Source organism: Molossus molossus, unplaced genomic scaffold (genome assembly GCF_014108415.1).
Source record: "Molossus molossus isolate mMolMol1 unplaced genomic scaffold, mMolMol1.p scaffold_m16_p_6, whole genome shotgun sequence".
Classification (NCBI taxonomy): Eukaryota; Metazoa; Chordata; class Mammalia; order Chiroptera; family Molossidae; genus Molossus; species Molossus molossus.
The window spans coordinates 74,440,093-74,461,774 of NW_023425399.1; the positions used below are offsets into that span (position 1 = coordinate 74,440,093).

Consider the following 21,682-nt stretch of genomic DNA (forward strand, 5'->3'; position numbering starts at 1 on the left):
ACTTCTTCTACCCTTGTAACAGCAAGAAAAGCAGAAGGATGGATTCAGTTTTCTCAAACATGTAGGGAACATTAGCAGAGAGTGATTTGGGAGAGGGACTTGTACTGTAAAAGGTTGGAGAAGTGAAGAGAGGAGGTATCAAATAGTTTTTGAGCTCATTAGAGAAGCATAATACGATCTCTGGGCAGTGTAGGGTACCCTTTAAAAGTTTGTGACCAGAATTTAAAGTGAAAATAACTAGCTACATTGTGTGATTTTCTTCAGGCACATTAAGTAATGCTGAAGTTCCTGGCTTTGTAGCAGAATTAGCGCAGTTTTCAGGTTTCTCTCAGAACTTCCCTTCGCTCACGGGTATTTTGCATAAAACAAGGTGGACTGTGCCATGCGGAAGTGTGCTCTAATTGAATCTAATCTCAAATCTCCTCCCTCTAAAAGGCAATGTTCTCCTAGAACGGCCCTGAACGCCCTCAGCAGTCGCAAGGCACACCGCCAGCCGCCAGGGGCCGCAGTGGCGCTCCTCGCGGGCGGAAGAGAGTGCGACCCCGCGCGGCCTCAGCGTTTCCGCTGTGTGGCCACAGAGCTCCGCGCGCTCTTTACGTCGGAGGCCTAGGAGTAGGTGTTTCCGGCCATTCATACTCCGGTCCGGTGGCCCTTGGTTGTCGGCTTTTGTGCACTCTCGGACTGAAAACTCCGTTAGGATGAAGCTCGTGAGGTGAGGAGGTGACCAAACGGGGTGGGAGGCGTGAAGGGACGGTTTGGAGCGGAAGCGGGAGGCTGGGCGGCCCCACTTGCAGGAGGCGCGAAAGCCGCGTGTGCGGCCTGCTAACGGCCTGTGGCGCCTGCGGCTCCCGCCCTGCCTTGGCCGCGCGGTCGCCGGCGCTGAGGCCTGGAATTTCAGGCTGGGTCGCGCCAGGATCCCTCGTGTCTTCCAAGGGGTGGACGTAAAGGCCGATCCCTTTCTTCCCACTCAGTATCTAGGCCTTAAAGCTGCAGTTTACAAGGCCTTGCTTTCGGTGTATGTACCGATTTTCTAGTCTAGTTACTTCTCGGGCTCACGTCGGCGCTAAGGAACTGGCACGCTCTCTGAGAACGTGGGAGACGTGAAAATTGCATACCTTGCATAAATAATTTAAATTTTAATGCGCTTTTAAAAGAGTGCTTAAAAGCTGCAGGTGTTTATCTGGGAAATAATGAAGCCAATTTCCGAAATGTTTTAAATCAGGGATGGACTTCTGACTTAGGCTATTTTTTTTTTAATTTATTTTTTGATACTGTAGACTAAAGGTTACTCAACCTATATTCCCCTTTAAAGTAGGCCTTTGAGCCCTGGCTGGTGAGGCTCGGTTGGAGGTGACGGGTTCGATTCCGGTCGGTCGGGGCGCGCGCGTGAGGGGCACGTGAGGGAAGGTAACCAATCTATGGGTTTCCTTCACATCAGTGCCCCCCCCCCCTCTTTCCAGTCTCTCCAAAAATTAATTGTAAAAATATCCTCGGTTGAGGATTAGCAACCACAAAAATACATACAGGACAAATCTCCCAACTTGGGGCAGAATCACTTTACATTTTTGTGATTGACTGCACAGTTAATCTATATTTCTTCCGTTTTATTTCTTGATCTTGGTTGGTTAAACCTACTGAAGATTTGTTTGAGTGACTCATTTTACACTATCTTCAAATACATTTGGTATTAGTATTTTTTTCTTGAGGCTGAGAACCTCAAGGTAATAACTAAACCAGCAGTTATAGACATTTAACTAGTTAATTACCTTTTGAGTCAAGGATTGTCAGTGTCAGCCAGGTATTGGCACCTGTTATCCTGGTGGTGTGATGGATTTAAAAAAAAAATTTTTTTAATTGTATATATTTCTTAAGGTAGAGCCCCTGCCTTGTTGGAGCTTTCTGTTTTGTGGGGAAGATAAACAAGTAGATAATTGCTAGTATGTCTGAAATAATATCAAACCTTTCAGGGTAGAGTTTGTAGAAAAGGCATTTACGTCCCTGGCCGTTTTGGCTCAGCGGTTAGAGCGTCGACCTGCGGTCCAGAGAGACCCGGGTTCGGTTCCCGCTAAGGGCATGTACCTCGGTTGCAGTTTGTCCCCGGCCCTGGTTGGGTCGTGCGGGTGGCAGCCGCTCGATGTGTCCCTTTCACGTCGATGTTTCTCTCTCTCCCTCCCACTCTATCTGAACAAAAAATGGAAAAATGTCCTCAGGTGAAGATAAAAAAAAGAAAGAAAAGGCATTTACGATTAACTTTTAGTACTTTTTTTTTTAAATTATCGCTTTGGATAAAAAGGTCTCAAAAAAAGGTCTAAAGTATATTTTTGGATCTTCTCAGTAGTAGCAGTCTAAATCTATTCAGTTAAGTTTATTTATTACTCTGAAATTAGTTTATCTCATTTAAAGATTTCTGTGTTGTGGCCATTTTTCTTGTAAATTTTAATGACTGTATTGAGTCCTATTCTGTGTCTTTAGAATATAGAAACAAATGAATTCAAATTTTTTTTTCTTCTTACTGGAGAATGTATTTTGAACCAAGAAAATGGGTGTTTGTCCAACTGGTTTGCATTTTCAGTTTACTTATTTCTGTACCGCAGTTGGTGGCACTATCTTCCTTACCTTATTGTCACCCTAACCAAAAACCTGGAAGTCTTGACTTCTTCCTCTCAATAATCCTTGTATTTCATAAATTTGGCATTTTCACCTATTTGATAGAAGTATGTCTCACTATTGAATTCTCTTTAATATTTTTAACTTAAATAGTGTGGGTTTTGATACTGAAAGACACCATATTATCTGAATATTTGATTATCTAAGTTTCAGTGGTAGAAAGAATTCAGATAGTAAAGGATTCATCAGAAAATAATTCCAATCCATTTGGTTTCTAGGCTCAGGTTTTTATTTATTCATTTTTTTAATCCTCATCCGAGGACATTTTTCCATTTATCTTCAGATAGAGTGGTAGGGAGAGACAGACAGACACACCAACTGGCTGCCTCCCACACGGCCCCAACCAGGGCTGGGATGAACCTCAACTGAGGTATGTGTCCTGAGCGGAATTGAACCTGTAACTCTTTGGTCCACGGGCTGACGCTCCAACTGTTGAGCCAAACGGGCCAAAGGTAGGCTCAGGTTATTGTGTCTGTTTCTCATGCCCACAATACCCTTTCCCCTACCAGTTGCCAGTACTGAATTAACTAGCTGTTCAGGCTCCCTTTTTGCCCCTGGTTTTTTTCAAGAGGTAACTATCTCACACATTGAAACTTAGTGTTCATTTCCCGGTTTTCAAAAATGTGTACACCTGTGTAACCCAAACCTCTGTTAAGATATGGAACATTATAGCCCAGCCCATGTGACTTGGTGATTGAGCGTGGACCCATGCACCAAGAAGTCACCACTTCGATTCCCGGTCAGGGCACGTGCCCAGGTTGTGAGCCCAATCCCCAGTGGGGAGCATGCAGGAGGCAGCAAATCAATGTTCTCTCTCATCGATGTTTCTATCTCTCCTTCTCCCCTCTCTCTCTAAAATCAATAAAGAAAAAAATAAATAAAATTAAAAAATATGGAACATTACCGAAGTCAGTTTCCTCAAACCCTTCCTAGTCAGTCTTTGGTTCTATACCCCCAGACATAACCATTTTCTTCCACCACAACTTAGTTTTGCTTGCACTAGAATTCCCTATATTTGGAGTTATGGAGTATATGCATTCTTTTTGTGTAAAATTTCTTTTACTTGGAATATTTTTAAATATTAATCTACACTGTGGCTTGTATCAGTAATTTATTTTTTATTAGTAAATAGTAATACATTTTCTGTTTAAAAGTTAGATGTTGTCTTTAAAACTGCTCTGAACTTTCTTGTGCAAGTCTTTGTTTTTCTTTTCCATTTTCTTAGGAGTGGAGTTACTAGATTATAGCATTCATAAACAACGGCCAGACCATTTTCCAAAGTAGCTATACCATTTTACACTTCCACCATCAATGTATTAGAATTCCAGCTGCTCCATACCCTCACCAGTGTTTGTTGTCAGTTTAATTTTAGTGCTTGATTTGATTAAAGAACTTTTTTTTTCTTTATTGGTTTTTAGAGAGAGAGAGAGGAAGGGAGAGGGAGAGATATTAGAAACATAGATGAGGGAGAACATCTACTGGCTGCCTCCTGCTCACCCCCTAACTGGGGATGGGGCCCCACAACCTGGGCATGTGCCCTGACTGGGAATAGATCCAGCAACCTCTTGGTGCATGGGTTGACATTTGGCTGATTAAAGAACTTGTATAAAAGTAAAATTTTTTCAGTGTGTTAGTTAAAGTAAAAGATTTTTTTAAACCCCAAAACTTTATAATGGAAGTAAACTATTGGGTGAAAATTCTAGGCTAATATAGTTATAAGTGATTATTAAATTTAGAGCTCAGTTAAAGAATTTTTGTCTGGTGAAATAAAGCATTATCAGTTAATTGAGAGACTTTTTTTTTGTTACAGATGTTTCTCCTTTTCCCCCCACTGATTCCCCTCTCCCCCTCCCTCCCTGCCCTGTCCCCAGCTTTGTTGTCCATGTTCATTGTTCATGCATACATGCATATAAGTTCTGTGGTTTATCTCTCCCCCACCACCCCCTTTTCTGAGGATTGTCAGTCTGTACCCCACTTCCACGGACTTTTCTTGATAGCAAACAAGAAAGGGGATTCAGCACATGAATCATTATATGAGGACAGATGGACTGTTAAAAGTATAAGACTTGATATATCCCAGACCAAGTAATTTCCCCTAAAAAAGAATTTTTTTTTCTTTATTGACTTTAGAGAGAGAGGGAGGGAAAGGGAGAGAGAGATAGTAACATCTATGAGAGAGAAACATCTATTGACAGCCTCTTGCATGCCCCCCACTGGGGATTTGGCCCACAACCTGGGCATGTGCCCTGCGACCTCATGGTGCATGGGTTGATGATCAACCACTGGGCTTAAAGGGTGGGTTTTTTTGTTTGTTTTGTTTTGTTTTTTCCTTTTTTTAAATCCTCGCCCCAGGATATTTTTCCTTTTATCTTCCAGTAGAGTGGGAGGAAAGGAGAGAAAGACAAGCATCTATGTGAGAGAGACACATTGATTGGTTGCCTCCTGACCCTGATCAGGGCCAAGGACAACCACAACCGAAGTATGTGCCCTTGACGAGGATCGAACCCTCAACTCTTTAGTCCGAGGGTCGAAGCTCCAACCTCTGACCCAAACTGGCCAGGGCAGTTTTCCCCCTTTTTATATGGCTGTTATTCAGTGCCTGGTACAATCCAAGATTAAATTAAAGATCATAAACCTCAACAGCAGTCTAGTAGGGGAGAAAAATAGGTAATCTACATGTATAAGAAATTTTGAATGTGAGCTTCATGTTAGATCATATTGTAGGATTATTCTTCATTTTTCTAGATGTGGTTGTGGTATTATGGCTGTGTGGGAGAATGCCTTCATTAGAAAACGCATGCTGAAGTGTCTGCAATTTATTTTCAGATGACTTGGTCAAAGTTAAGTTTTGTGTATAGGAGGCAGACACACAAATGGCAACATTCCAATAATTTGTCAACGCTTCAACTTTTCTTCCTCTGAAATTTCATAAATAAAAGTTGGAGAGATGATGGGGTCTGGCGGGTAAAAAAAAAGTTGGAGAACAACAGACTAGATGAAGTGCACTAAATACAAAATTAGATGAAAATAAGAGACAATCTTGGGATGGAAAACATCTTAAATTAAATACCTAAGGATTTACAAATTTAGCTATATAAAGTGGGGGGGAAATTTGTGTGACTAAAGAAAACCACAAACTTGAGTGACGATGGCAAACTGGTAGACAGTAAAAGATTTTTTTTTATCCTTACTCAAGGACATTTTTCCATATTTGTTCAGATAGAGTGGGAGGGAGGGAGAAACATCGACGTGAAAGGGACACATCAATTGCCACCTACACGACCCAACCAGGGCCGGGGACAAACTGCAGCCAAGGTACGTGCCCTTAGCGGGAACCAAACCTGGTTCTCTCTGGACCGCAGGCCAACACTCCAACCGATGAGCCAAACAGGCCAGGGCGACAGTAAAAGATTTTTAACCTACCTGAAAATGTGTGAATAATGTGAATTGGTAATTCACAAAAGAAATACAATTTTCCCATATTTATGAAAAGATATTCAACCTCACAACTAGTTGAAAAAGCAGATTGCATTTTTTTCCCTATCAAATTGACCCCAAATTTTTTTTAGAAGATTGGTAGCAGTCCGTGTTGGTGAGGATTTGCGTAAATGGATTTGTGGTGGCAATATATACATTTATTGTGATATATATTGCTATCACCCACACACACACGGAAATGTCTCTAATATAAACTGCTAAATGAGAACTACAAGTTAGAGAGAAGTCATTAAGTATGGCCGAATTATATAAAAACAAATTTTATGTATTTCCTTATATGCATCCATATATAATGGTCTACCCTCACAAACATGGAGGAGGTTAGAAAGGGAGACTTTTACCTTATTGTGTATATACTATAACTGTAATCTTTTACCACCAATTATAATTATTTTTCTTTCATTGTTGAGATGTAATTGACATATAGCATTGTGTAATTTTAAGGTGTACAGTATGATTTACATATATTTCAAAATGATTAGCACTGTAAGTTTAGTTAACATCCATCATCTTGTACAGATACCAAAAAAAAAAGGTTTCTGCCCTGGCCGGTTTTCTCAGTGGTTAGAGCATCGGCCTGTGGTCCAGAGAGAGCCGGGTTCTGTTCCTGATAGGGGCACGTACCTTGGTTGCGGTTTGTTCCTGGCCCTGGTTGGGTCGTGCGGGTGGCATCCACTCGATGTGTCCCTTTCACATCAATGTTTCTCTCTCTCCCTCCCACTCTATCTGAACAAAAAATGGAAAAATGTCCTCAGGTGAGGATTTAAAAAAAGAAAAAGGTTTCTTTGTGATGAGAACTTTTAAGATCTCTCTAAGCAATTTTATTTTTTAAAAAGGCAGTTCATTTTTAATTTTTTGAGGTAACTGCATACTGCTTTCCACAGTGGCTGCACCAATCTGCATTTCCTTCAACAGTGCACGAGGGTTCCCTTTTCTCCACATCCTCTCTGGCACTTGTTTGTTGATTTATTGATGGTAGCCACTCTGATAAGTGTGAGGTGATATCTCATTGTGGTTTTAATTTGCATCTCTCTGATGATTAGTGATGTTGAGCATCGCAACTTTATTTTTAATATTTGTGAATTTGGCCAAGCTGGTGTGGCTCAGTGGATTGAGTATTGTCCCATGAACTGAGAGGTCCTGGTTGGATTCCAGGTCGGGGCACATTCCCTGGTTGTGAACTTGATTCCCAGTAGGGGGGGGGGCAGGAGGCAACTGATTGATGTTTCTCTGACTCTTCCACTCTCTTAAAAAATCAATAAAAACCTTTTTAAAAAATACTTGAATTTATCTGAGTCAAACTGTGGACAATTAATTGTCAGGAAGCGAAATCTCAGTGCATTGAGATAATGCTCCAGAGAATGGCAGTTTTGCACCTCATTTTATACATTACAACCAAAAGAGAAGAATTAAGTAGGTTATGTGAAATTCATTGGTGATAGATTAGGGAGGTAGGAGAGAGCAAAGCAGGGTAATCTCTGGGATTGGATAAAAAAGTAAAATGATACATCTTTTACATAAGTGGGTACAGGATAGTTAGTTAATAGTCAACAATTAACATGATACAAATAACGAGAGGATTTGTAGTCTCTGTTTGGGTACATTGATTGTGCCCTGAGAAGTCCAGAAAAAAGGAAAGTTGCGTGATATTACAAAGGAATGTTATCTTAGATGCAAAAGTCCAAACTTTCAAATGTACCATACAACAGTGTTAATTATAGTCAGCATGTTGTTTGTTACAGCCCCAGTATTTATTTATTAACTGGAAGTTTGTACCTTTTAACCAACTTCATCCATATACTTTGATTTCAATTTTGTAGCTTATAATGACTTTAGGATCTGCATGCATGCATGCTTTACAGTGGTTCAGAGAATCAGAAATGTCCAAAAGACCACGTCTGTTATTATGCTCTTTCATAAATGTTAAGGTTTTAATTCAGGGAAAGCTGAAATTGTGCAAATTATTAATAGGAATTGATGCAGATAGCATCTAAGCTGATTTTCAACCCTTTTACTTAATAAACATGATTTAAAGTTTTAAAGCTGAAAATGTATCATTTTGTTTCTGCTGTCTTTAGATTTTTGATGAAATTGAGTCACGAAACTGTAACCATCGAATTAAAGAATGGAACACAGGTCCATGGAACAATCACAGGTATGGAGGTCCAGAATTCTTTTTTGATTGCTTAATGAACATTCTTATAGTAGAGATCTCATTCTTTTTGTCTGGATTATTTCATTGACTTTCTTACTTCAGCCTCACCTTAAGTGCTTGTGCTAAGACCAAACTGGATTCCCCAGGTTGTCCTATATGTGACCCCTGTTTTCCTACTTTTATGCCTTTGTCTGTGTGTGTCCTTTTGCCTGGAATGTTGTGTCTTCCAAAATACATTTTATTACTTTTATTAGAATTTTGTGTCCCCTGTTAGATTGTAAAGACTTTGAAGATAGCTCTGGCCAGTTTTGCTCAGTGGTTAGAACATTGGCCTTCAGACCAAAGAAGTCATGGGTTCGATTCCGGTCAATGTGTCTCTCACACATCTGTGTTTCTCTCTCCCCTACTGTATCTGAAGATAAATGGAAAAATATTCTAGGGTGAAGATTTAAAAAGAAAAAAAGGCTTTGAAGATAGAGGATGGGTTTCCATGTCTGATTAGCTTGGGTAATATATGTGGGAGATGGAGAGGGGGCAGTAAGGAACTATAATTTTACATTACTTTTTTATGTGTTTTAACTGTTTGCTACAATGATATTGTGTATGTAGTTTTATATTGAAGGCCAGTGTGATTTTTTTGTTCATAGTAGTGTTCCCCCTAAAGTTACACAATTTCAAAGGAATTGATGGGTCAATTAAAGAAATGGTATCTGCCCGGCCAGTGTGGCTCAGTGGTTGAATGTCGACCCATGCACCAAGAGGTCGCCAGTTCGATTCCTGGTCAGAGCACGTGCCTAGGTTGTGGGGCCCCATCCCCGGTTGGGGGGGGGGGTAGGAGGTGGCCAGGTGATGTTCTCCCTCATCAGTGTTTCTAACCTCTCTCTCCCTCTCCCTTCCTCTCTCTAAAAAGTCAAAAAAGAAAAGAAAAAAAATGTTTTCATGGTGGTTCTTTTTTTTTTTTGATCCTTACCCAAGGACATTTTTGCATTTATGTTCAGATAAAGCAGAAGGGAGAGAGGGAGGAAGAGAGAGAAACATCGACTGGTTGCCACCCACACGACCCCAACCAGGCAACCGAGGTACGTGCTCTTAGCGGAAACTGAACCCGGGACTCTGGTCCACAGGCCGACGCTCAAACCGCTGAGTCAAATCAGCCAGGGCTGTAACGCTCATTTTTAAAAACATAGTTAAAAAGACATGTTGACGCCCTGGCCGGTTTTGCTCAGTGGTTAGAGCGTCGGCCTGCAGACCAGAGAGTCCCAGGTTCAGTTCCCACTAAGGGCATGTACCTCGGTTGCAGTTTGTCCCCAGCCCCAGTTGGGGTCATGTGGGTGGCAGCCATTCGATGTATCTCTCACATCGATGTTTCTCTCTCTCTCTTCCCCCCCTCTTTCCCTTCTGCTCTATCTGAAGATAAATGCAAAAATGTCCTCGGGTGAGGACAAAAAAAAGAAAGAAAAAGACATGTTGAATTTTTAATAAGAAAAAATAGTGCTGTACATATAGGACTTTATTCTTAAAGCAAAGATGATTATAGCTTGATGGAATGGGGTGTTGGAAGTTATGGAGACAATGGGAGAGCCGTGCAATAAATATTCCTGAGGTTAGGAGGAATACATGGGAACAGTGGGAATAGTGTACCAGTTAGGGTGTCTCCATGCTGCATTCACTTCTGTAAGCATATCTAATATAGTAGGGAAAGTCTCTGTAAAGGAACGACTTCTTATTTGTACTGGCAGTATCCCCCCATTTACCAGTGTATGTAATTATGTCATAGATACTTGCACGGTAGCAGAACAGTACTCTTGTAATATGGTATACACTGTGACTTGATATATTAATTGGTCGCCTTCCTTATCATGCTGATAATTGCCCTCTTTTTTCCTTCTAGGTGTAGATGTCAGCATGAATACTCATCTTAAAGCTGTGAAAATGACCCTGAAGAACCGAGAACCTGTACAGCTGGAAACACTGAGTATTCGAGGAAATAACATTCGATATTTTATTCTGCCAGATAGCTTACCTCTGGATACACTACTTGTGGATGTTGAACCGAAGGTGAAATCTAAGAAAAGGGAAGCTGGTAAGTTTGAAAGATTATAAATGTTTTTATACTCTAATCCACTATTCAAAGTATAAACATTTGCAAATTGAGGGATTTTTGGGTTTGGTTTTATTTAATTGCCTATACTTGCCATGAGTGCATTTATTATAATAGTATTTATTGGTGTTACTGGTGTTATTAAAAACACTGGTGCCGCTAAGGGCATGTACCTCGGTTGCAGTTTGTCCCTGGCACTGGTCGGTTGTGCGGGTGGCAGCCACTCGATGTGTTCCTTTCAAGTCGATGTTTCTCTCTCTCTCTCTGTTCCTCTCTCTCCCTCCCACTCTACCTGAACAAAAAATGGAAAAATGTCCTCGGGTGAGGATAAAAAAAATAAAAAATAAAAACACTGGTGCCATTCTTACTTTGTGTACCTTTATACATGACCTTGTCTCCCATTCCATACATACTTGGGAAAATTTGGAGATTGGGTCTTTATTCCTGGTATTCTGAAATTTCTTAATGACTTGGCATAGGATCTTTGCTTGTCCTCCCTTTTTTCCCTCTTATCTGAAAAATACTGGATGGGATATTAACTGGTAGAACACTAATTATAGTTTTGGGGGGTGGATTTCTTTTTAAAGGTTTTTTTGTTTGTTTGCTTATTTTATTCTCTACTTGGTATTGTTTATTTTCTCTGGTGTCTTTTTTTGGGGTGGGGGGTACATGCCCCTAGTGGGAACCGAACCCGGGACTCTGGTCCGCAGTCCGACGCTCCAACCGCTGAGCCAAACCGGCCAGGGCTCTGGTGTCTGTTTTTATTTGGTCTTTACATTGAAGTCTTAATGAATTATCTTGTTCTTTGGCCATCTGTTATTTAACAAGGACCCAAAAAGAGAAGTTCTGGGAGGGGAGGCTGAACTCCTCAGTTGGTGGGTATCATTGTAGGTGGTTTACAAGTGAGTTGGCCTCTTTACTGAAGAGATCTAAATTTTAATATATGGAAGTCTTTTTCTGGAGCCGGTTTTCTCACAAAAAGATTCCAATTACCTACAATGGGGGACATGTGCCTGACAGCTAGCATTATAAGAGCAGGTAGGAGAAAGGGGCTGGGTGTTTTGTAGACAGTCACTTAATACAATTATTTTGGGACTTTTTCCTTTCACCCACACTAAAAAATATACCTTGCATCGTGACCCACTCATACATATAACTGAAACAAAAGTTTCAAGAACAATGACTAGCCCTGGCTGGTTTGGCTCAGCGGTTAGAGCATCGGCCTGCGGTCCGGAGAGACCCGGGTTCGGTTCCTGCTAAGGGCACGTACTTCGGTTGCAGTTTGTCCCCGGCCCTGGTTGGTCGTGCGGGTGGCAGCCACTCGATGTGTCCCTTTCACATCGATGTTTCGCTCTCTCTGTCTCTTCCTCTCTCTCCCTCCCACTCTTATCTGTACAAAAAATGGAAAAATGTCCTCGGGTGAGGATTAAAAAAAAAAAAGAACAATGACTAACCTTAATACATGCAAATGCCCTTGAGTTTTCTGTCCTATTTTCTTTGAGTTAAGAAAAAATTTAGGCCCTGGCTGGTTTGGCTCAGCAGTTGGAGCGTCGGCCTGTGGACCAGAGAATCCCGGGTTCAGTTCCCGCTAAGGGCACGTACCCAAAAAAAAAGAAAAAGAAAAAATTTAGGTTGCAACCCATAGCTTAAAAAACACTGATTTAATACTCCTTCCCCTTAACTGTGTATGCCTCTTGCTGCTATTCACTTTGTGTCTTCAAATCTGAAGCCTTTCCATTTCAGTGTCTTTAGGCCCATTTTACTTTTTCCTGCCTACCTGTTAGGGAAGTAATTATTAGTTCTGCAAGGTGGGGAAGAGGACTGGACAGTTACTGCTCCTCATAAGAATTGTCAACCTTTTTTTTTTTCCTCCCTGTTTTCAGCCCAGTGGCTTCCTCATTTACCCTTAGTTCCCAATATTGTAGGTCTCTTGGGGGTTATTCTTCTTTACTAAACGTTTACTGTTCTTAGACTACTTTCTAACTTAAAAATTGGTTGAAATATTTCAACCACGGTGTTTTCTCTGCTTTTTTCTTTGTCCTTATGGGTATTTATCATTTTTATTCCTTTTCTAATATGAATAGTTTTTCAGAAGGAATTAAAGATGTGTGGTTAATCTGCCTTGTTTTAACAGAAGTCCTAGACTTACTATATTGCTTTGAATAGTAAAACTGAAAATAATACATAGAAATTTAGAATGTGACTGGCTGGACTCCATGGCAGGAATTTTAAAACATGTATAACTATCCACAGATGAAGTAAGCTCATTTGGATGTGAGTTTTCTGTCACTGGTATTCAAGTAGAGTTAGGATGACCAAGTGACAGGGGTATTGCTATATGGATTAAAGTACTAGGTTATGCTTGAATCAAATGACAAGATTCTGAAGAGTCATGAGGTTGTTACTTGATATAATACATTTTTAAACTTTCTTGGGTTTAAACTAACTTGCTTGGATTCTGTTCAGTAACAAAAAGTCTGGCACATGGTGTTCATGTTCTGTTCCATTGATATGATATCTTGTCCATCTTGTATGAGGTTCATATCATTTGCATTTTATTTTGTGGTGAATTTGAGACATAATACAAAGGAAAAAAATGTGTGTGTGTGTATATATATATATTTCTATACACACACACACACACACACACACACACGCATATATATATTTAAAGGTGGTTTTATTTATTTATTCTTTTTTTTGTGTGGTACATGCCCCTATCAGGAACCGAACCCGGGACTCCCTGGTCCGCAGGCCGACGCTCAACCGCTGAGCCAAACTGGCCAAGGGAAAGAAAATATTTTAAAATTTGATGAATTTCTCAGCAAATAAATTTAAACAAACAAATATTACATTAAACTGTCTTTGTAGGCAAGCAGTGCTTGGTTCTGCATGATAATGTGTTGGGAGGGGTGACTCTGAGATTATATTTGAGAGAAGCCAAGTTAAGGTTTTTTTTATGGTAGATGCTGTTTGTGTAGACCAGGTAACATCAGGACAGAAGAGAATTTTACCTTGCCTTATTTTTCTCTTTCTTCAGTTGCAGGAAGAGGCCGAGGAAGAGGAAGAGGAAGAGGACGTGGCCGGGGCAGAGGAAGAGGGGGTCCTAGGCGATAATATCTCTCAAGATTACTGTTTCAAAGTGATAATGCGATTTGGGCTATTTTTTGTACAGGTTTTGTTTGTTTATGTCAGTTTTTAATAAACATAAATGTAGGCCAGCTAGCTGTCTATTGACTATATCATGTTTAGTTTTGATAGTTCATATATATTCATGACATTAGCACAGTGAGAGCTGAGCATTATTACATGGCAGTCCCAGAATTCCATTCGTAGATCAGACTTGATTTTTTTTAACTATTTCTTTCATAAATACACATAGTATATACACCTTTTTACTTTACATGTACTGAATATGCATTTTGTTTTTTACTTCTTTCTGTGAAACCTACCTACAGGTGGTGAAATAGATTTTGTTTGTTACTTCAGAAACTCAAGTTCTATGGAATGGAGTCTAAAATTATTTCTCCTTTTCCTGAGTTTTACTCCATGGAAACTTAGATACTTAGTAAAAGGTGATAGTCATCTTCTAATTCAGGAGTCATTAATTTTGTGTGATAATTTGTTTTTGTTTGTTTGTTTTTTTTCCAATAATTTTTCAGTAGGATATAGTTTTCCATTCTCCTGACTTGAAACTTCAGATAACCGTTCACTAGGTTATCAGTTGTAAGCATTGTTGAAATGTGTTATTGTGGAATGTACCTGTCAATGGTACATCTCTTTTATCAAGAACTTTTACAACGAGTTCTTTTAGAATAAAAGGAGCCCTGGCCGTGTGGCTCAGTTGGTTGGGCATCCTCCATGCACCTAGAAGTTGTCAGTTCAATTCCTGGTCAGGGCACATGCCCAAGTTGCAGGCTCTATCCCCAGTAGTGGGAATTCAAGGGGTAGCCAATTGATGTTTCTTTCTCTCCCTCTCCCTTCCTCTCTCTCTCTCTAAAATCAATAAAAACATATTTTAAAAAATGAATAAAAGGAAAGCTCAGCTGGTGTGGCTCAATTGGTTGAACATGTCCCATGTACCAAGAGGTGTCTGGTTCTATTCCAGGTCAGGGCACATCTCCAGTAGGGGGCACACAGGAGGCAGCCAATCACTGATTTTTCTGCCTCCCTCTCTCTAAAGTCAATTAAAACTTAAAAAAAAAAAAAAGAACAAAGGAAAGAGACCTATTTTATTTGATGGCAAAACTGAATTCTTTCCAGTAATTAATAAGGAATTGTTTTAATTGGTTAAGCTTAGAGAAAAATGCTTCTTGGTATATACAGTTCTTTGTGAAACTTACTACCATTTGTTTATATGCTAAGGGGAGAAAAGCCTAACTTTGAGGATTGAGGAAAATTAAGTCTGTATTTTCACTTAATTATGCTTATGGAGTTTTGTTTTTTAAATGAAATTGTCTGCAAAGACTATCTAAAAAGGTTTTAGGTCCTGGAGGGTTATGTAAATTGAGAGATAGCAAAAGCATTTCTGTGTGGTATTTATATGTGAGTCTCAATCTTTTCCATCCACTGATCTGTTGGTGTTTCTACAATGATGCAGCAAGGTGAAGTGGCAATTTAAAGGAAGCAAACAAGTTAACTCCTGTCCTTATAGACATTCTAGGCTAAAAGGAAAGCAAAGTTAAATAAACATTGATACATAACTGCAAATTTTGGCAACTCTGATAAGGACTACTTTATATTGTCTATTTTAAAAGCAGCATGTATTGGCTTTTTATTTTAAGTTATATGCCAATGTAACATCAAAAGTGTTTACCTGTTTTTTTTTAATGTCTAGATGTTTGCAACGTGAAACCAATCTAGTTAACAGTTTAAATGTAAGACTTAAACTACAGTGGTTACTAGATAGAGTTTAGTCCACTTGAGGTCATTATTTCATTTATATGAAAAGAAATTGTATGAAGAGAAAGCTGTTTGAACTGATTGCTGTTTTTAGCTACGAAGGAAGCACTGCAGTATGAGTAGACAGCTTGAATATGCTTCTCTTGCCCCACTTCCTTCAAAAAAGTTTATAGGAATTTTAGTGCTGCTGCATTTTACATATATCTGATATCTTTCAAAGCTTAAGATTTTGTGAAATTTAAGTGTTTGGGTTTTTTTAAAAGAAATTATGCGTTTAGGTAGAAAACCATAAATGAAATAATAGAAAATCAAATTTCACAGCGTGTTTTAATCTATTGTAATTATGGTTATATAAGGATGGCTTAGTATTTTGAAATGTATTAATATAGTCAGCAATCAAGATTTACAAGATTATAATGTTGGAATGACATTTCATAAGATATAGCACTTATTCCTAAAAATCTAAACTGGAAGATAAATTCCTTAACATGATGAAGAAAGTCCATCTTAAACCAATAGACATTTTCCAGAAACATTACAATTAAAACAACAAAAAGATACGTCTAATATTGGTCTTTATTATTTAAAGTGAAAATTGTAGATCCAAAATTAAGGGCATACTTTTGAAAAGGAAGGGAAATTTGCAAACTAATTTTGTGTAGGAACATGGTAGTGTTAAATTTATCTGACTAACTCTCAAAGCATTAGTGATTGTGTATTTTATATTTTGGGTAAAATTAGTATATATATGAAATTCAGTTTACAAAAGAATAATAGCAAAGGTTCTAGATGTCAAATGCAGTAGATTATTGTTATTCACAGCAGTTATGTGCTGTAAAATTGCTGCAAACCCTAAGTTAGTGGATACTGGACCAGTGTTCCTAGGGAAAATACAGGGTTAGATTCCTATGAGCTGGTCACATTTTCATCAACTGGTCAATACCTAGCATTGTTCCATGTGTTTTTGTTTAAGGACACCTTATTTAATATAGTTTCATTTACTTTGAATTTACAACCAATAGCACTATATAAATCTTGCCTGAATGAAGCTTTTCTAACGTGTATTTTCTTCAAAAGGCACAGGACAGCCTTGTGCATGCTTAAGCACTATGCTTATGGACTATTTTAAACAAAATCACAGAAAGAAAACCCCACAAAAATATGGAGAATTTGGCACTGCCCTGGGCAGTGTGGCTCAGTTGGAGCATTGTCCCATGCACTGAAAGGTCACTGGTTCTATTCCTGGTCAGGGCACCTGCCCAGGTTGTGGGCCAAAGCCCCAGTGGGGGGCATGCAGGAGGCGGCCAATCAATATTCGCATTCATGGATGTTTCTAAAATCAATAAAGAAAAAAACACCTTTTTAAAAAAAATAGCTTGGTCTGTGTGGCTCAGTGAATTGAGCATCATCTCATGAACCAAGAAGTCACTGGTTTGATTTCCCAGTCAGGGCATATGCCCAGGTTGTAGCTCAATTCCTTGTGGGGGGCCTGCAGGAAGCAGCCAAGTGATGTTTTTCTTAAAAAGTACAACTTTCTTTAAAAATATCTTTACATTTTTTCTTTTAGTAAAATTTTAAATATGACACTGGCCCTGGCCGGTTTGGCTCAGCAGTTAGAGTGTCAGCCCGTGGACCATTGAGTCATGGGTTTGATTTCCAGTCAAGGGCATGTACCTCGGTTGCAGTTCGACCCCGGCCCTGGTTGGGATCGTGCAGGAGTCAGGCAAGTTAATGTGTCTCTCACATCGGTTTCTCTCTCCATCCTTCACACTTTATCTGAAGATAAATAAAAAAAGATTTCTCTGGTGAGGATTAAAAAATAAAATGTGGCACTAAATAGACCATGAAAAAGACATTTGTTTATGAGAGCTGAAGGGAGGCAGTGCTACTTGCATCAACAGCTGGGAACATACATGTTGGGTGACAAACTTTCTGCTGTTCTAGGTATGCATGTCCATGCATGACTGAAGGCACCATGAGTATTGATTATGGAGTTACAAATTCTAGCAAGTAGATGACTTCCCAAATACAGACTCCATGAATAGTGAAGATTGACCATACTTAACATATTTTGATAAGACTATACCAAAGTATCATATATTTTGTTAACTATACTGAAGGGATACTAAGATGGGTTTCTTAAAATATTTATTTTTATCTTCACCCGAGGACATTTTTCCATTTTTTTGTACAGATAGAGTGGGAGGGGGAGAGAGAGAAATATCGACATGAAAGGGACACATCGAGTGGCTGCCACCCGCATGCCCAATCAGGGCCGGGGACAAACTGCAACCGAGGTACATGCCCTTAGTGGGAACCGAACCCGGGTCTCTCCAGACCGCAGGCCGACGCTCTAACCGCTGAGCCAAACCGGCCAGGGCTTAAATATATTTTAATAATTCTGAAATTAAGATGTATCATAAGGGTCCATGCACCAAGAGGTCACTGTTTTGATTCCATGTCAGGGCACATGCCCAGGTTGTGGGCCAAATCCCCAGTGGGGGGCATGCAGGAGGTGGCCATTCGATGTTCTCTCGTCAATAAAGGGAAAAAAAGATGCATCATAAAGGGAATAAACTTAGATTGGGTATCAAATCTGTAAGCTTTTAGTACATAAAATAGTAAGTACATCTAAAAATTGATGTCTTAGATTTGATAAACTATGGATATTACAGTGGGATTGGCTATTAAGTAGAGCCACATGAGTAACTACAACTATTTTATCTGTAAAATAATGTGCATTGTGAATCTGCAAGGAGAGTAGATTTTCCATGTTTTCTAGAACTTTGTAATTTTTCCCTCTTTGAACACTTAATGAACCATGGCAAAATTAGTTCTAGTTTTTTTTTTAAATCTTTATTGTTGAATGTATTACAGATGTTCCTAATTTTTCCCCCATTGGCCCCCTCCTCCCCACTCCCGCCCCTCTCCTGCATTTTCCCACACTATTGCCTGTGTCCATTGGTTATGCATATAAGTTTCTTGGTTTATTTCTTCCCACTCCCCAACCCCCTTCCCTTTGAGGTTTGTCAGTCTAGCAATGAATTTGTACTTCTTAATCCCTTCACCTTTTTCACTCATTCCCCCAATCCCCCTCTCATCTGGCAACGAACAAAATGTTCTCTGTATCTATGAGAATGTTTCTGTTCTGCCTGTTCATTTTTATAGATTCCATTGTTGATAGATATGTATTCATTGCCATTTTGTTTGTTCATATATTTTATCTTTTTCAAAAAGACCCTTCAACATTTCATATAATAATGGTTTGGTGGTGATGAACTCCTTTAACTTTTTTGTCCGAGAAACTCTTTATATGGCCATTGATTCTAAATGACAGCGTTACAGGATAGGGTAATCTTGGTTGTAGGTTCTTGCTTTTCATCACTCTGAATATTTCTTGCCACTCCATTCTGGCTTGCAAAGTTTCTTTTGAGAAATCAATCAACTGACAGTCTTATGGGAACTCCCTTGTATGTAACTAACTGCTTTTCTCTTGCTGCTTTTAAGATGTTCTCTTTGTCTTGAACCTTTTGCATTTTGATGATGATGTGTCTTGGTGTGGGCCTCTCGGGGTTCATCTTGTTTGGGACTCTCTGTGCTTCCTGGACTTGTATGTCTGTTTCCTTCAACAAGTTAGGGAAGTTCTCTGCCATTATTGTTTCAAATAGATTTTCGATTTCTTACTCTCTCTCTCTTCTTCTGGCACCCCCAAGATGCAAATGTTGGCACGCTTGAAGTTGTCCCAGAGGCTCCTTACGCTATCCTCATTTTTTTAAAATTCTTTTTTCTTTTTGCTGTTCTGATTGAGTGTTTTTTACTTCCTTATATTCCAAATTGATGGTTTGCTTCTTGGCTTTACTTTGCTGTTGAGTCTGTGTAAATTATTCTTTATTTCAGTTAGTGCCTCCTTCATTTCTGACTGTGCATCCTTCATTTCTGACTGGTCCTTTTTTATGCTCTTGAGGCCCTCACTAAGATCACTGAGGTTCTCACTAAGTTCATTGAGCATCCTTATAAGCAGTATTTTGAACTCAGCATCTGTTAGGTTGCTTATCTCCATTTCACTTAGTTCTTTTCCTAGGGTTTTGTTCTGTTCTTTCATTGTCTCTTCATTTTGGTTGCCTCCCTGTGTTTGTCTTTATGTATTACTTAACGAGAGGTATGGGGGCTAGTTGAGACCAGATGCTGCTTGTTTGAAAGAATTTAGGAAAAACCTGAAGCGGGATCCAGGACAGGCCAATCCTATGGCTAAGCAACTGGCAACAACGTGGGTAGGCCTGAAAGTTGGGTGGGGCGGGGCCTCAGGAAATCACCAGGGCAGGGCTACCAGTGTGAGCCAGGCTGCTGGAGTCCCAGATATGGCAGCTGTCTGCCACCCCAGGGAAGGGCTCACCTAAGGAACAAAAGCTTCTGACAGCATGTTTGTCCCAGAGAAAGCCCCCTCTCCAGCCCTCGCTCCAGTGCCAAACAGTTCAGTTCTTCCCTGTATGTCTCTGGCGCCCCTCGAGCTGCCTCCCCTCCAAGCTTGGAGTAAGTCTGATAAGTCTGTGCGCAGGCCCTTTTAGAGGAGCTGCCTGGGACTCCAGCTGCCTCAGCCTCCCTGAGCCTCAGTTCCCGCTGAAGTTATGGGGACTCTCTTCCTGGCACTGGAACCCTGAGCGGGGTGCCTGGTGTGGGACGGGGACCCCTCAGTCCTCAGGGAGGACCTTCCCAGTCAAGGTAGCCTCCTGATTTTTATACGCCACATATGGGTGGGGACCAGCCCATCTACCTCCACCCCTCCTACCAGTCTTGATGTGGCTGCTGCTTTAGTTCCGCAGTTGTAGGACTTCCATCCAACTTGATTTCAGGCGGTTTTGAATGATGGTTGTTCTTTAGTTTAGTTGTAACTTTGATGTGGTTGTGGGAGGATGCGATACTGTGTTTACCTAAGCCGATCTTGACTGGAAGTCAGTTCTAGCTTTTTAAAAATTCTTGGTGGTGTAACCCAGGAGAATCAACCTCACTCGGACACAAAGTAATTTTGAATATTAGGAGCTTTATTACCTGTGAAGGGACTGCAGCACCCCGTAGCAGACTTCAGTCCTTTTATAATCAGGGTTAACCAAGCACTAATTAGCAAGTTTGTGACAGGGAGTTAGCCAGGTGCAATACATATATTCTTAACAGTTACAGTTTTATGGGGTAAAAGGAAGCTTCAGTTTCTCCTTATTTACAGCTGAAGGATGTTACTTTTCAAATTCCCAGTGGAGGTCAAACTCCGGTTAATTTCTCATGGGGGCTAAAGCCGCTTATAACACTTGGGTCAAAGCCAATAATAGCACCATATTCCAGGGTAGGAAGACTGAGCAATGTAGGTCAGCGAGTTTCATTTGTGCCACAGGTATTTTTCTTTTTTAATCCTGACTTGAGGATATTTATTCTATTTATCTTCAGACAGAGTGGGAGGAAAAGAGAAACATGTACATGAGAGGGACATCGCCTGGTTGCCTCCCACACGATCCCAACCAGGGCTGGGGGCGAACCACAATGAGGTACATATCCTTGACCAGAATCAAACCCATGACTCATTGGTCCAAGGGCTGACACTCTACCACTGAGCCAAGCTGGCCAGGGTGTCACAAGAATTTTTATTTATTATTGTAATCCTCACCCGAGGATTTTTTTTTCATTGATTTTTTTTTTTTTTTTTTTCAGATAGAGTGGGAAGGAGGGAGGGAGAAAGAGAGAGAGAAACATCTTTGTGAGAGAGACACATCTATTGGTTGCCTCCCACATGACCCCAACCAGGGCCAGGGATTGAACTGTAACCAAGATACATGCCCTTGACCAGAATCGAACCCGTGACTCTTTGGTATGTGGGCCAATGCTCTAACCTCTGAACCAAACTGGCCAGGGCTCCTCAAGAATTTTTTAAACATGAAGTACCAGGCTAGTCAGGGGCTTTGACCTCTTTTCCCTTCTATTGTCAGAAAAATGACAATAGCCCAGCCAGGTGGCTCAGTTGGTTGATTGTCGCCCTGTGCACCAATTCCCCAATTCCCAGTCAAGGGCACTACCTGGGTTGCAGGTTCAATCCCTGGCCCCAGTCGGGGTCATGCAGGAGGCAAGTAATCAATATTTCTCTCTCTCCCTCCCTCCTTCCACTCTATTTTTTTTTTTTTTTATCCTCACCTGAGGACATTTTTCCATCTTTTGTTCAGGTAGAGTGGGAGGGAGAGATAGGAACAGAGACAGAGAGAGAAACATTGACGTGAAAGGAACACATCGAGTGGCTGCCATCCGCACAACCGACCAGGGCCGGGGACAAACTGCAACCGAGGTACGTGCCCTTATCGGAAACTGAATCCGGGTCTCTC

General features: G+C 40.4%; 1 protein-coding gene across 1 annotated transcript; it reads left to right on the forward strand.

Moving 5' to 3' along the window:
* The first annotated feature begins 559 nt into the window (after positions 1-559).
* On the forward strand, positions 560-13,639 carry SNRPD1 (small nuclear ribonucleoprotein D1 polypeptide). Its single transcript, XM_036244981.1, has 4 exons — positions 560-712; positions 8,244-8,320; positions 10,212-10,403; positions 13,462-13,639. Exons 1-4 carry the CDS (start codon positions 699-701, stop codon positions 13,536-13,538), a joined length of 360 nt encoding a protein of 119 aa, XP_036100874.1. The 5' UTR covers positions 560-698; the 3' UTR covers positions 13,539-13,639.
* The last annotated feature ends 8,043 nt before the right edge of the window (positions 13,640-21,682 follow it).